This window comes from Macrotis lagotis, chromosome 2, assembly GCF_037893015.1.
Source record: "Macrotis lagotis isolate mMagLag1 chromosome 2, bilby.v1.9.chrom.fasta, whole genome shotgun sequence".
NCBI classification, from domain to species: domain Eukaryota; kingdom Metazoa; phylum Chordata; class Mammalia; order Peramelemorphia; family Peramelidae; genus Macrotis; species Macrotis lagotis.
In genome coordinates this window covers 70,721,538-70,736,259 of record NC_133659.1, presented here as the reverse complement: position 1 = coordinate 70,736,259, position 14,722 = coordinate 70,721,538, and the positions used below count along the sequence as shown (strand labels likewise).

General features: G+C 35.1%; 1 protein-coding gene across 4 annotated transcripts in view; it reads left to right on the top strand.

Moving 5' to 3' along the window:
• The window catches only part of ASTN1 (astrotactin 1), a 494,085-nt gene that overhangs the window by 194,156 nt on the left and 285,207 nt on the right, over positions 1 to 14,722 (top strand). For all 4 annotated transcript variants that reach the window (XM_074222108.1, XM_074222107.1, XM_074222106.1 and 1 more), the window contains exon 2: positions 8,103 to 8,290. In XM_074222108.1, the coding sequence (XP_074078209.1) occupies positions 8,103 to 8,290 (188 nt within the window). The remainder of the gene's footprint in view (positions 1 to 8,102; positions 8,291 to 14,722) is intronic.

Genomic DNA, 14,722 nt, shown 5'->3' with positions numbered 1-14,722 from the left:
AAATAGATCAATGAATAGACAAGAAATAGAATGAATTATAATTTAGTGCAATGGTTTACAAACTCAAAAACAAAAATTACCAAAAGAAAAACTCACTTTTTTTGATAAGAACTGAAGGATTAACTGAAAAAAATTCTAACTGAAAATAAGATTGTGCCAGCAGTTTGCACCATGTGCCATCTTAAGTTCAAGCTTGTTATTTTACCTCATTTTATAAGACCACATTAAGAAATAAATAAAAGAGACCATCAGAAACCTTTCATTATTATAGATATGTGAAAAAAGCTTACTGAAATACAGAAGAGAGATCATAAGAGACAAAGTAAATAATTTTTACTACATAAGTTAAAAAAATTTACATGAATAAAATAAAAGAAAATAAAACTGGAAGAGAAATAGGAGAGTGGGTAAATATTCTATCTAATCAAATCTAATATTTAAAATAAACAAGAGGTAGAAAAACAAAACAAAACAAAAACAAAAACCAACTCTTCAAAATCTGAACACTTTATAAAAATTATCTCTTATGTATCTTTCCCTTGATCCAAATTCCTTATACTGAAAATGACTAATCTGTAAATATGTTTATCAAAAATATATATGTACAATGTTAGCTTAAGTGTTCTCTGCTGAGGGGAGGGGACTGGGAAAGGAGCCTGGAAGGAAATTTTGTAACTTAAAAATATGCATATGCATATGGATGAATGTTAAAAAAGAATAATACAGATGAACTTTTGGAAAAAAATAAATAAAATTTCTGGAGGCCTTGTCAGCTATTAAAAAAATAAAATAAAATATGCAGAGAATGAATATAAATATATAAAATCAATATTTCACAAAGAAAGCTCATCAAAGAATATGAAGAATTTTCAAAAGAATTTGGGAAATATAGACTTAAGGAAGCATGCTTCAAATTACTAGTAGAAATTGAAATGTAAATTAAAACGACTGAGGTTTCATCTAACTTAATTCAAGTGGACAAAGATGAGAAAAGGTAAGAATGGTATATTTCGGAAGAACTCTAGGAAGAAAGGTATTCCAATATTTTGGCAATGGAATTGTGAAGTGATTTAAGTGTTATGTGCTTCAATTTGAACTAATGTAAAATAGATAACTAAACTATCCATGCTGTTTTATCCTAGAAATCCCAATACTGAGTATGTATCCTAAAGAGATTCAAAGCAGAAACAAAGGTCCAAACTGTAACAAAATATCTATGACAATGTTTTTATTTGCTTGTTTCGCTTTCTAGAAAAAAAACTTGTAATCAAATTAGATAATAATTGATTGGGGATGGGCTGAATAAATAGAACAAAACTCAAGTACATAATGTACTAGATTATTGTTCAGTCAGTAATGAGTGACAAATTTTAGAAATTCAGAAACACTTGGGAAGATTAATATGAACTGACATAGAGAAAAATAATCAGAATGAGAGGATATACCATGACAATGATAATCAAAAAGTTCCCCAAAGAAGTTAATTAGTGCTGGGGGCAAAATGCAACTTTCAAGAACCTATAACTCAGATGATGAAGCTTCCTCTTTTTTTTTTTTCTCTTTATGGAGAGGAAGGTTTTTAGGCATAGCGTGTATATATTTTCAATTTTTATGTCAAAATTGATTGTTTTTGATTGATGGTTCTACTTTGTCATGAAAAAAAGTACAATGGATGATGTAAAGGCAAAAATCATCTTTAAAAACAATTTTTCTATGGATTGCAACACACACAAAAGTTACCTGGGTAGTACTTCTTTTCTTTCTATATTATATCAGAAGTATGTCGTAGTAGTTTTATAAGGACGAAGGGAAGGAACAAACCTGAAAGGAATTCATCACTCCTGGGTCCATCACTGCTATGCTGACTTTTTTCTGAGTGACTTTGCTTTGATTATTTACTTGCCTTTACTTCCAATGTTAAAACATGGGTTAATGGTCTTTCCCTACTTAAAAGAGTTCTCGCAGGAAATTATACCAAAAAAAAATGTTTGCTATGCACTTTGGAAGAGTGAGGTGCTAGATTCAGTTCTGAATAATTATGGAAAGGGCTGAGGTGGCATCCATCATATGTCAAATAAATTCGACCTGAAATTGGTCTTGTGCTTGTCTGTCTTCATCATTTACCTGGGACATTTATGTGCTCCACTTGGAGCCATGGCCTCCTTTGTTCTTCAGTTAGTAGGAAGGAGGTAATGTAAAATGATGGTTTCTAGTGCTGAAGAGAGAAGGGATTTGAAGATGAGTGGCAAGTACTTCCTGAGCAGAATTTCAAATACTTTGATGTTTTGATAAATGTCTACAGTTGGTGGGAAGAAAAGGATTGTTGAAGAGCATTGGAATGAGGAGAGAAGTTTCCAAAAGGTTCTATCCTTAAATGGGGCCATATATAGTCATGTACCTTGTTCTGGAAAAGCAATGGTCTAGATTAGAGAATGTGCAACTGATATAATTCTATGCTGGTACAGTTGTGGTAGGTACCTAGATAGGTTTCCTCAATCCAATGTCAGGGCGGTTTAGTTGAGGACATGAAGGAGTTTGGACCACCTTAACTGCCTGGGTTCTGGGTCTAGTACAGACTACTTGGACTCCAAACTAGTCACATCTCCCTCTGTGACTTGGGCATTGGTTACCTAGGCATAGACATGCCAGGCAATTGTTCTATAGCGTTTTTCTTGCTTTGGCTCAAGCATTGGCTGTTGTTTGGGCTCTGTCATTACCCGTGCCATAGCCTGGACTGCCTCCTCACAAAATTATTCAAACATTGATCTGCTCTCATTCTCAAGGTTATTTGCACCCTTTGTCTTTAACCTACCCTATTGTTTCTGCTGAGAGGATCTGTAGAATCTTGACAGTCTTTTTGTATAGTCCTGAATCACATGGGGGAACTTTTATGTCTGTTTTCATTTGGCTTTCTTTATTATTGTTCCTTGTGGTATACTTTTAGAGCTTTATTAGTATGTTTGTGGATGTTCTGGGCTTCTCTAGGCCTTAACATGCCACCATTTTCCCACAATTTGGTTATTTATTTCTATGATGGGATTCAAATGATGCACCCAAGATGAAAATGTTCCATATTCACTTAAGCCCTACCTTTCTCCTTTCTTCTATATTATTGGTGTTTTCTTCCCTCCTTTCTAAAATTGTATGGCACCCTAGGGCAATTGGGAGTTTTTCTATTGGCCTATAGTCTAAAATAGGTGGGCAGAAAAGAATAAGAGCCATGTGTCATACAAATTTTTCTTCTATAGTGAATTATCCCACAAGGATTATTATTTTTTAATTTGCTCTGTGAAAAATATCTGAGTTACTCCTTTTATTTTATCCTCTATTTCAGAATGCTATAGTGTCTATAGTATGGTAGATAGGGAACTGATTTTTGAATTTAGAAAGACTTGGGTTCAAATCTTATTTCATTTAGTTACTAGTACTGTCATTCAAGCTTGTGACTTAATTTCCCTGTGTCTTATTATCCTCTTATGTAAAATTGATGATCTTTAAATTCCATTTCAATTGAAATTGTATAATTCTATCTCTGTGGTATACAAGGTGGTTAAGTGGAAAGACTGTGTGAGAAAGGTAGGGTGTTGGTCTTCACAGGGTGTGGAGGGAGCCCTTAGGGAATCCATTACAAAGGGGGAACGGCCCAGCCAATCACAAGACTGGAAGAGTTTTTCCTAATCCCATTCCAGGGATACCAAACCCCAAAGGTTCTCAATCTGTCAAGAGTGACCTAGAGATCTTGACCTAATGCTACTGAGTTTGCTCAATTAGGTGATGGAATATTAACCTACACTCCCCTGTGACGATTGGGGTTCTTTAGCATATCATGCATTGTATGATGTGGGGGGGATCATATTAGGGACATGTCATGGAATGGGTGGACCTCTTAGATTGTAACTCAAACTCTGAGAGCCTATGAACATCCAAGAGGGAGGGGAAAGAGTTTCTGAAGACCATAAGTTACCTGACTTTGAAGACTAATTCATGTTTCACCCCTAGGTGAAGTACTCCTACCTTGTAAGGTGTATCTTGCAAGGTTTGTGAATAAAATGTACAATTTTCTCTCACTCTAACAGGTTTTCCTTTTCATTCATTTATAACACCATGATAGATTAAAATGTCCTTGGGTAATTTTCTTACCTTTTGGGCCTCAGTTTGCTTATATGAAAATGAAAGTTGAATTACATATGAAGCATGTCCCTTTCAGCTCAATAATAATAATAATAATAATAATAAAAGGTCCTCACTACCTCTAAAGAAGATTTTGTTTAAATTTGTCAGTTTTTTAATGTTTATAATAGCAGGTATTTTTATAATTCTTTGTAGTTTTAAAAATCCTATAATATTCTTATTTAAGCATCACAAAAGCCATGAATTACATAGTATTAGTAGTATAATTCCTCACTTTAAGGATGAAGTAAGACTGAGAAAAGGTTAAAAATAGTGTAAGATTCTAACTTGGGTCTTTCTATCTTCTACCATTCTATCGATTTTATCTCTCCCTGATTAACAGTTCTTAACAAGAATTCTGATATATATTCTATCTAAAGTCAGTGTGTCCACGGTGCCAGTGGAAACAGCAGTACATCTATAAGTCAAGAGACTTGCATTAGATTTCCAAGGTCTGCAAATCTTTTCACCTTTCTGGGCCTATTTCCTTGTTTAAGTTTGGACAAAACTATTTCTAATATCCTTTATAGTGATTTTTTTTTGTCTGTGACTTCAAATCTGTCTTTATGAATTCTAGGACCTAGCATAAATGAAACAAATATCTAATACTTGGTACGGTATTCATAGGGTAGATTCATAATTTACAATCTGGGAACTTGAGAATTTTTTTTAATGACTAAATTTCAATATAATCAGATTCCTGAGTAATTCCATGTTATTTTGTTTTGTGCATTTAAAAACATTCTGGGGAGGCTAGGTGGTGCAGTAGATAGAGCACCTGCCCTGGAGTCAGGAGTGCCTGAGTTCAAATTTGGCCTCAGATACTTAATAATTACCTAGCTGTGTGGCCTTAGGCAAGCCACTTAACTCCGTTTACCTTGCAAAAAAAACTAGACAAAAAAAGACAAAAAAACCCCCCATTATTCTCAGTAGTTCAGTAGTCCACAGACTTCTCCAGACTAGTGAAGAGGTCTGTGACATAAAAATGATTAAGAACTTGTTTCACAGGATGAAGTGTGGTATAAGTAGAAAGAACATTTATTTCGGAGTCAGAGTTGTTCAGATATTTTCATTTGTGTACAACCCTTTTGTAACCCATATTTTCTTGGCAGTGATATTAGAATTTTGCCATTTTCTTCTTCAGATCATTTTACAGATGATGAAACTAATGAAAACAGGGTTAAATGACTTGCCCAGGGTGTCTGAGGTCAGATTTGAACACTGGGAGATGAGTTTTCCTGACTACAGGATCATTGCTATATCCTGCACCACCTAGTTGTTCCTTGGACCTCGGTTCAAATTATGCTTTTGATGTTTGCAACCTATCTGGCCATAGGCAAATCACTAAGCCTCCTTGATATTCAGTTTTCTTAAGTGTAAAAAGAGGACTTACGACTAGAAGGATTTTAAGGTCCTTTTGATTTCCAGATGTAGGATACTATATCTCCACTGTATTTTTACATTCATATGGCATGGATGTGACTGTTCTTAAATGATAAACCAAGTGTGAGTTATGTCAAACCCTACACATATGCAAAGACTTAGAGTGCTTTCCTCCTGAAAGACTACAAAGTCTGCTATCCATATGATAACCTCCTTAAGGTCAGATGGCTCACCACCAAGATGATCACAAGTTACGTTTTTTTTTCAGTCAAAACACCTCATCAACATGAGGCACTAAGTTGGAGAAGATTATTTATTTATTTCAGACTAGATATCCCTGTCTCGCCTATTTAAAGCACAGTTGTTTTGTGCTGACCCCATGGCATTGCTGTTCAGCATAAAAGTTTTGACCTGTTCTATTGCTTCTCCTTTGGTAATCCAATGGTACAAGATCATCCAATCTTGAATTTGTGAAGCAGGAATGTTCTTGAAATTCTTTGAGCTTGTCCTACAGCCAATAGATTGTCAGGAAAATTTTGTAGCTGTTAATGACATTTGTAATGATGACTGATGATGATTTGTTGCCTTGATAGAAGACATGAAGAATGATGTTAGTACATCTGCCTATGTGCCTGCCTGATTCTGATTATTCCTCTCAAATTTCTCATAATTCTACTTCCTGCACACCATCATCTGCAAGAATGAAGAGGGAGGAAAATTAAGTGGAATTAAAAAAAAAACAAAGCAGAACAATTTTCTTTCTGTCACAGCAAGGTATCAAACTTCTCTGGTCGACTCTGTGGCAATTGCTAACAGAGCAGAAATAACCTGTCAGCCTCCATTCTTCACTCAGTAATCTCCCAGGCTCTGGGTCTTAAATGCCAGTTCTCTGCAACAGTAATTACCTCCACTCTCCATGGTAGCTTTGCTTGGTATGTCCAAGAGTAATTACTGCACACAGCCTAACTCCCAAGTTTACAAGGGGGAAAAGCATGTATTTGCCACTGGGGATCATCCAGTGTTCAGAACTCACTCTGGAAAGGACAGCATTGATCCAGGGGAAAGGAGAAGAATTGGAGTTATTACCTAACTTTTTTTATGGTAGACAAGATCTGACTTGCCTTTTTACAATGGTAGTTGAGAGAACTTTTGAGAATGCTTTCTATAAGAGTGCCAGAGTTTTACTCACAAGCAGTGTTTGCAAACTTATCTCTTTTTAAAAAAAAATATTAAAGCACTGGGGTTAAGTGACTTGCCCAAGGTCACACAGCTAGGCAATTATTAAGTGTCTGAGGTCAAATTTGAACTCAGGTCCTCTTGACTTCAGGGCAGGTATGCTATCCACTGCACCACCTAACTGCCTTACAACATTATCTCAACCAAGATCTTTTCACAATAATATCACTAATGCTGATGAATTATAATCACCATCTTCATCATCATCATCATCATCATCATCATCACCAGTTTTCTTTTGTTGGCAAAGTACTTTCCGAATGTTATTTAACTTGATCCTCACAACTACACTGGAAGGCAGGTGTGATTAATTTGTCCCTTTGACAGATGAGGAACCTGAGGTAGAGGATAATTGACTTGCCTAGGGTAGTACAGTAAGTGTTTGAGGACTAAATTTGAACTCAGGTCTTTCTGATTGTAAGAACCCCCCACTGTACCATGTATAACAAAATCTCATTGCAACATTGCAAAGTTCTGTTGTGATGTTAGGCATGGGATTGCCCAAGATGCAAATCCAGTGTTTAGAAACAAGAGCTAGTCCTTCAGGTGCAGGATTATTAACTCTCCCATATATTATTCTGTTTACTGTTAACATATTCAGAATGACAGATTCTCAGAGTTTGGAAGAAACTTTGGAGGACTAATCCAACCTTATCTGACCAAAAATCTCTTCTATTGCTTCCCTTTCAAATGACAGTCACCATCAAACCAAAAGTACTATGGTGAGGGTATTGTCCACTACTTCTCAAGGCTTCCCCTTCTGCTTTGCAATAGCTCAAGAAATTGGAAAATTTTGTTTTACTTTGAGTCTAAATTTGGTTGCTTGCTACTTTTCCCATTGGTTCTAGTTTTACCCTCTAGGCTGAAGAATTTTTTAATATTAGGCATGAATGAGATTTATGATATTGAAGAAATTACTAGAATCATCATATTTTAAAATCTAACATTTACTTATTTGCTTATGTTTTATATTTATTACAATTAAGTAGATTATGTATCATGCCTCTGAAACATTCATTTTACTCTCTTATAGCCCCAAGTTATGCCATCTGGGAGCATATTTTTCACTTATAATACTCCTATTGAACTAACCATTTTCTTTACTATTTTGCCTAATGCCAGTTTTCACAGAATCAATTAACTACATTAGGCAAGGTGGCCCCTACTCCTGTCCCAAGATTCATATATAGTTAACACTTAACTGGAACTGACCCCTTTGCTGAATACCACTTCCCCAGAAAGTATGAGAAAAGAAAATAGTGTGCTTAATTCTATAACTTTTCTCATTCCTTATTTTGGTTTTTGTACTTCAGAAATCTCAGGAAACACTGAAGACATCCCTCTAGTCCGTTGGCGGCAGCAGTGGCTGGAGAATGGCACTCTGCTCTTCCATATCCACCACCAAGATGGTGCCCCAAGCCTTCCTGGTCTTGACCCAACAGAAGAACCCCAGAGTGAGTCAGCTGAAGAAGAGCTGAGGATTCTCCATATCTCTGTCATGGTAAGAGTAGACTGGTTAAATGGCTAAAGCACAAGTGGAATATTTTCCCGTCCTAACTCTATATATCTTGGCTGCCAGGGAGTGCTGGTTTAAGATGGTTTTACTCTAAGGTTTTCATCAGTCACATCAGTATAGAGATGTCATGGTTCAACTGTGTGCCTCACCATAAAGAAACAATAATAGTAGTTGGCTCCATGTTTGACTTCATATGGCTTATCTTCTACAAATGCTTATGATTAGGCATGTTAATAATGTCATGTGACCAATACTATTCTTCAGGTACTGCCAAATTATATGGTATAGTTTCTAGGAAGAATTTTTTTTTGATTCTGTAGTAGACATCATTTGGTTGTGGTTTGATAACTGGTTAAAATAGTTACTATAATAACACTAAACAGGCTCGATATTCTGTCCAGGAAAGAGTAGCCCTTCTACATATACCTGGCTTAGCTTTTGAAAACATTGGTATTATTAACTCAAGGCTACTTTAGAACAATGATCCCTGCATGGTACATAGAAGTCAAGAAACAGATCTCAAAGCTTTCCCAGATAAATCATAAAGTATGTCACTGCTGCTATAATCACTACTGTATCATAATAATAGTTAACACACTGCTGCTATCTTCACCACTGTAGCATAATAATAGCTAAAATTTATGTAGTATTTTAAGGTTTGCAAGTGATTTTACCTGTATTGTCTCAATTGTTCTCTGCAACAGCCCTGGGAGGTAGGTATTATTCACAATTTACAGTTAAGGAAACTGTAGCTTGTCAAGTGACTTGCCCCCACCCCCCCCCAAAAAAAGATAGTAAATGATTGAGATAGGATTCAAACTCTGGTCTTTCTGACTCTGAGTCCAGCATTTTGTTGACTTTAACACCTAGCTACCTCAAGAACCTTGGGAAACTCATCAAGGACTGATGATGTATCTTAAACAGTTGGGTCCATTCTCTAGTTCTGATAAAGGACTTCTCTTTCATTCTCTCCTCTTCCCTCAGTTAAGATACTCCAAGTTAGTATTTCTAACTCTGGTCTCATCTCTAAAATTTAAATCTTTTGGAAACCAACAAGTAGCTCCTTAATGAAAGGGTTTCTACTTAAAAGATAAATTGTTTTATAAACTTCAAATATAATGATGAGTACTCAGAAAAAGTGCATTTAGACGTTTTGATATTTTAGTATAAAACAGCCCAGATTTGATGCTTCTAACATAGATAAGTTTTTCATCTTATAATTGGTTACCGTCACCAATATAATACTACATGATTACTAAATGAGTACCATTTGGATATGTAAATATCTCATTGATTCAGTGTGGAGATATCATTTTTTTCTTTCTGCTGTGGTAGTGTGTCTCTTTGTACATAGTCTTACTGACTGTCCCAGCTCCAAGCCATTCTGTACTAAAGAGTAGAATCTTAAAAGATTCCTGCATATCCAAAGGGTTAGAGAATCATAGAATTTGAATTGAAATCATCATCTAGTCAAGTCAAGCCTTCTCTCTTTAGAATGAAAGAATAAAATCTCAGAGAGATCTTCTAATGTCATAGAATAAGTGTTAGATTTGGAAATTCAAACCAGTTCTTTTGTCTCTAAAACCAGTTGATTTTTCATTGTACCATAAGACCTCCTAAACAACAAGATTCATATGGGGGTTCTATTCTTTCCATGAATAATATGGAAATATATTTTGCATGAATCATAACATAAAATTGCTTGTATTCTTAATAAGTGTGGCGGGGAAGGAGGGAGGGAGAGAATTTGGAATTCAGTTTTTAAAATAAATTTTAACATGTAATTGGGGAAAATGAAATTCAAAATAAAAAATAAAGAAATATAAAAATAAAACTGAGGAAATTGACAAAAAAATATTTATATGAGAAAGGTATGCAGGTTTGATGCCTAAGATTATTAGGTTTCATTTATTTCATGTTTAAAGAGATGAGGTAATGGTTGAATCTTTGGAATTCCTATTTTGGAATTCCCTCAATAAAAAATACAGCAAAAAAACTTCTGACCTCAGTTGCTATAAAGAATTATCCTGTGTCACAGTGATGAAGGTATACTTAAAGTGAAGGAGTGAGATTAGGGCTACCCATGTAACAAAGACATTACCAATTTTTTATATGATAGAGATCTAGAATGAATGGAGTCTGCCTGGGCATATAATGTTAGCATGAGTAGTACTGAGAGGTGCTTTGTTAGAAAGAGTTTGGGGATGATTAGATGTTACAATAAAATACAAGGAGGTCCGAATAGCTATCAGCAAGTGATTACCTATTATTCCTACTCTCAGAACTAGAAGCATCAACAGGTTTCTTGAAAGGTTGTCTTTATGTTACAAGGGAGAGGAGTTTGGAGAGAGAATTAAGTTACAGACTGAAGATTTCAGAGGATCTGGGGAGTTAAAATAAGTAGTGTGGAGTTATGATCCTGGATTTGGAAGCAAAGATTTAGGTTTAGATACTGGTTTTGCACTTATTACCTGTATGCCCTTGGACAAGTCCAAATAATCTCTGTGTCACAGTTTCTATATTTTATAAATGAGAAGGGATGGATTAGATGACCTTAAATGTCTTTCCACTTCTAAACCTATCATCCTAAACCCTAGATTAATTGTACCTTATTGCTAGAATTAAATTATGACTTTTTCTAAAGTCATGCAACTGAAAACTAGCCTGAGCTTAAAGAGGCTAAAATTGAAAGAGAAAAACTGTAAATTCCATATTACCCTTTTTTGTGTGTATGTGTGACTTCATATGCCTCATTACAGTTTTCAAAGAACATAATTCTGACTATTCATGGAATTTCATTATTATTTTCAAATGGTTTGGATGTTTTTAATAGGAGTATGCTTTGGAAAAGTTTTTGTTGAAGCTAGCTTTCTTTTGCTCATATATAATTTGTACACTGAACTGGCATTGAACCCACAATTCCTATAATAAACTCAAGAGATCTCTGCCCTTAGAAGAGAGGTCAGGGCTACCCAGAGGCCAAAATAATCTAAAACAGAAGTTCTTAACCTGAGGACTTTAAACTACCCAAGTAGTCTAATTATAGATTTCAGGAGATCAGTGATCTTGGATGAGAAAAATAGATCATCTTTTTCAATGATCTTTAATTGAAATTTAGAATTTTTCATAAAAAACATTTTTGGATGATGCAAAAGGTTTTTCCCAGAATGCCAAAAGGCTCTATGATGAAAAAAAAAATATTAGAGCCCTAGGCCAGAGGATAGATGCTCACTCACATACTCACCAAGAATCCTTTTATTTTATTTGACCAACTAAGAGTTCCCTCCTCCTCCACCCAGTACCCCTTTTCTCTCTTTTATATTCTATTCTAGACATCCTTTCAAAGATTTGAGTTGAATAACTAGCCTTGGCTTGGAAATGAAGCCTGAGGGTTTCCTTTTTGAAGACTTCTTTCTCAGGGTCTCTGCTGACTTCTTCTTGAGAATCTCAGGGATTGGTGCACTTCATTTGATAAACTTTGTGTAAGTCTGTTCAGACGTGGAAGTCAGCCTTTTTGGGCACTTGAAATTAGAGTATAATAGTATATAAAAAGACAAGGAAATCCTTTTTTTACAATAATGCTAATAGGGTTGGGCAGTGAAATACACAAGTGAAATCTCACTGCCTAAACCTGTTAGTAGTTTTAAAAATATCAATAGTCATATTTTTTGCATTAAGTGCAAAGATCAATATTGATTTAATTTTCAGTTTGGGAATAAATTAAAATTGCATAGCCTAGTGAAAAAGAAAAGTTAAGTTTATCAAAACATAGATAGTCACGTTTTTATTCAATTGTATACAAGAACACGTATATTGAAAAAGCTTAATTACCAATGGGTATAGAGGGAATTATTTGAAAACCTTAATGTTTTTGATTATTTATTTCTGCGTTTACTTTATATCCACTTTAGCTCAGTGCAGAGTTACCTGATTCCTCTTATATTTTGTAATTAATTTGTTAGTTTAATATCAAATATAAATAAGAGAAGATAGAAAGTCAGAAGAAAAGAGACAAACCTCTAATTGGCAGAAGACAAAATGTGATTCAGGAGAGAGAGAGAGAGAGAGAGAGAGAGAGAGAGAGAGAGAGAGAGAGAGAGAGAGAGAGAGAGAGAGGGAGGGAGGGAGGGAGAGAGAGAGAGAGAGAGAGAGAGAGAGAGAGAGAGAGAGAGAGAGAGAGAGAGAGAGAAAGAGAGATAGAGATCCAGAAAGAAAGATTTGTATTCAAGAACTCCCACTATACTTGCTGGGTTTGCATTCATGTAAAAATCACTTAAATTCTCAATACCCTTGGACAATTCCCAAAGACTATCCATTGTAGAATAGTTCCTGATTTTTTTTTTTTTGGTAGAAAAGTTTTTCTTTCCAATGCAATCACAGGTCTACCATATTTTACCTTCTTCTCTAAGATATAGGTTGCAACCCTAAAATAAGATATATTTGACAGGGGTGAAAGAATTTGCTTAAAAAAGAATACTAGGAATTAACCGCAGTTGGATTTTATACAAACCAATTTTTTTTGTTGTTGTTGTGGAATGATGACTTGTATAGAGCAATATAGTAATTCATTTGAAGGCAAAATGATATAATTTTACTGATTGCATGACATATATAATTGAATTATTATAGATTTTTAAAGTTCATTTGTAATTAGAAACATATAAGGAACTTTTGGTTCACAAGGGAACTTTAAATTGTTATTAATTTTTAAGTCAAAATAGATTCCTAAAATTTAAGTTGATGTAATACTTTGAAAATGAAAGTAAAGGAACCTTTCTTCAGTTGCAGGGCTACCTGGATTCTTCACAGGTAAACCAGATATAATGCTATTTGAATCATATATCCACTATTAAATGTATAATTCTGTAGTGATTTTGAGGAAATGCAAACTTATTTACAGTGTTATCTCCTTATTTCATAATGAAATTGCTTTCATCTTGAAAATTTTGAAATGATTTTTTTAAGGTAGTTAATTATTGCTTTGCTTGGTATTCAAAAGTTAATGGCTTGGTTTCCTAGCTGTATATATTTCATAGCACTTCCAATTGGAAGAGTCTATTTGAAGATCTTTCTTTTATTCCTGCTGCTGATAGAGTATGCCTCTGCTCTCTTTTTGCTGTGTACCCACCCTCACTGTAGCTGCTGGCTCTGCCCTTAGTTTTTAAGCTGTTTCCTCCACTTTTGTGGTTAATTTCCTTCCTCCACTCACTGACCTAGGCTGAAGGTGCCTTCATGGCTCATGGCTAAAAAATTCGAAAGATAGGGTCCTTTCCTGGACCTAGTTTTCCATCTAGGGTGCTTCTTATTGTGTTCAAGGATGATGATCAGTGCAAGCTTTTTCTCCTTGATGGCCTATCTTAGTTCTCCTGCTCTCTCACATGACTAGTTTCCATATGCTTCCAGATCATATCCTCTGTTTCTTTGAAGACTGACTCACTTGAATAGATATTTATAGTGAATACAAAACAAAATAAACCAAAACCAAACTAAATCTCTATGAAGACTACTCACTTAATAGAATATTTTTCCTCCTATGTGGAGTAGGACCTAAAGAGAGAGAGCATGACTTAGTCTATGTGTCTATTCTTACTAAGTCTGGGCCTTTCAAATAGCCCCTGTGGTTATCAGAAAATGTCACAACTGAAATGCAGTCCTAGCCCATGGCAGGTAGATTTTATTAAGAAGCTTGACCACCAGTCAAACAGGGGCATGTCAAGTATATGCAAAATCAAAGGGACCAATGTTCTAGACAAGATATTTACAAACATAGCTTTATTCAGGTAGGAGTATGTGTTGGAAATTCCCTAAATGTAGCCTCAACCTTCCAGAGGCCCAGATTACTTGAATCTGAGTGACTTTCTAATGAGACTAAAAACTATTACATGTTCCTTAACTTGCTTAATACATATGTCCACATATAATCATAATAGTGGTACAGTGCAATTTAGCTAGAAGCTCTTTTTCATAGTGATGGTTACAGCTTCAATTTTCCCCACTGTCTCTGGCCATGGTGCTGATACTATGTACTTTTTGCACTTGGCATTTAATGTTAGTTTCCCCAGAGTTTTAACAGGACTTCAATTCCAATCCTGACAACCTTAACTACTATCCATAGCTTCTCATTGCCATTTTTTTTGTTCTTATCCTGTTTATAATAAAATAAAGAACTGAAGTCAGTTTTATGTGGTACTGAGAATTGAAGATAAGGTCTAAGCACAGTTCCTGCTTTAGATAACACAATGAAGTGGACTATACATGGTTAGACAGATTGCTACAAGTGGCAGATTGGGAAATGCTGAATTTAGGAATTTGTGAGGTCACTTTGGGGAAGTATACTTGGAGAACATTTGCACAAATGCAGTGAGACATAGACATTGTGCTTCGCTTCTAAGCTCCTTGCCTTATTGGCAGCACAAT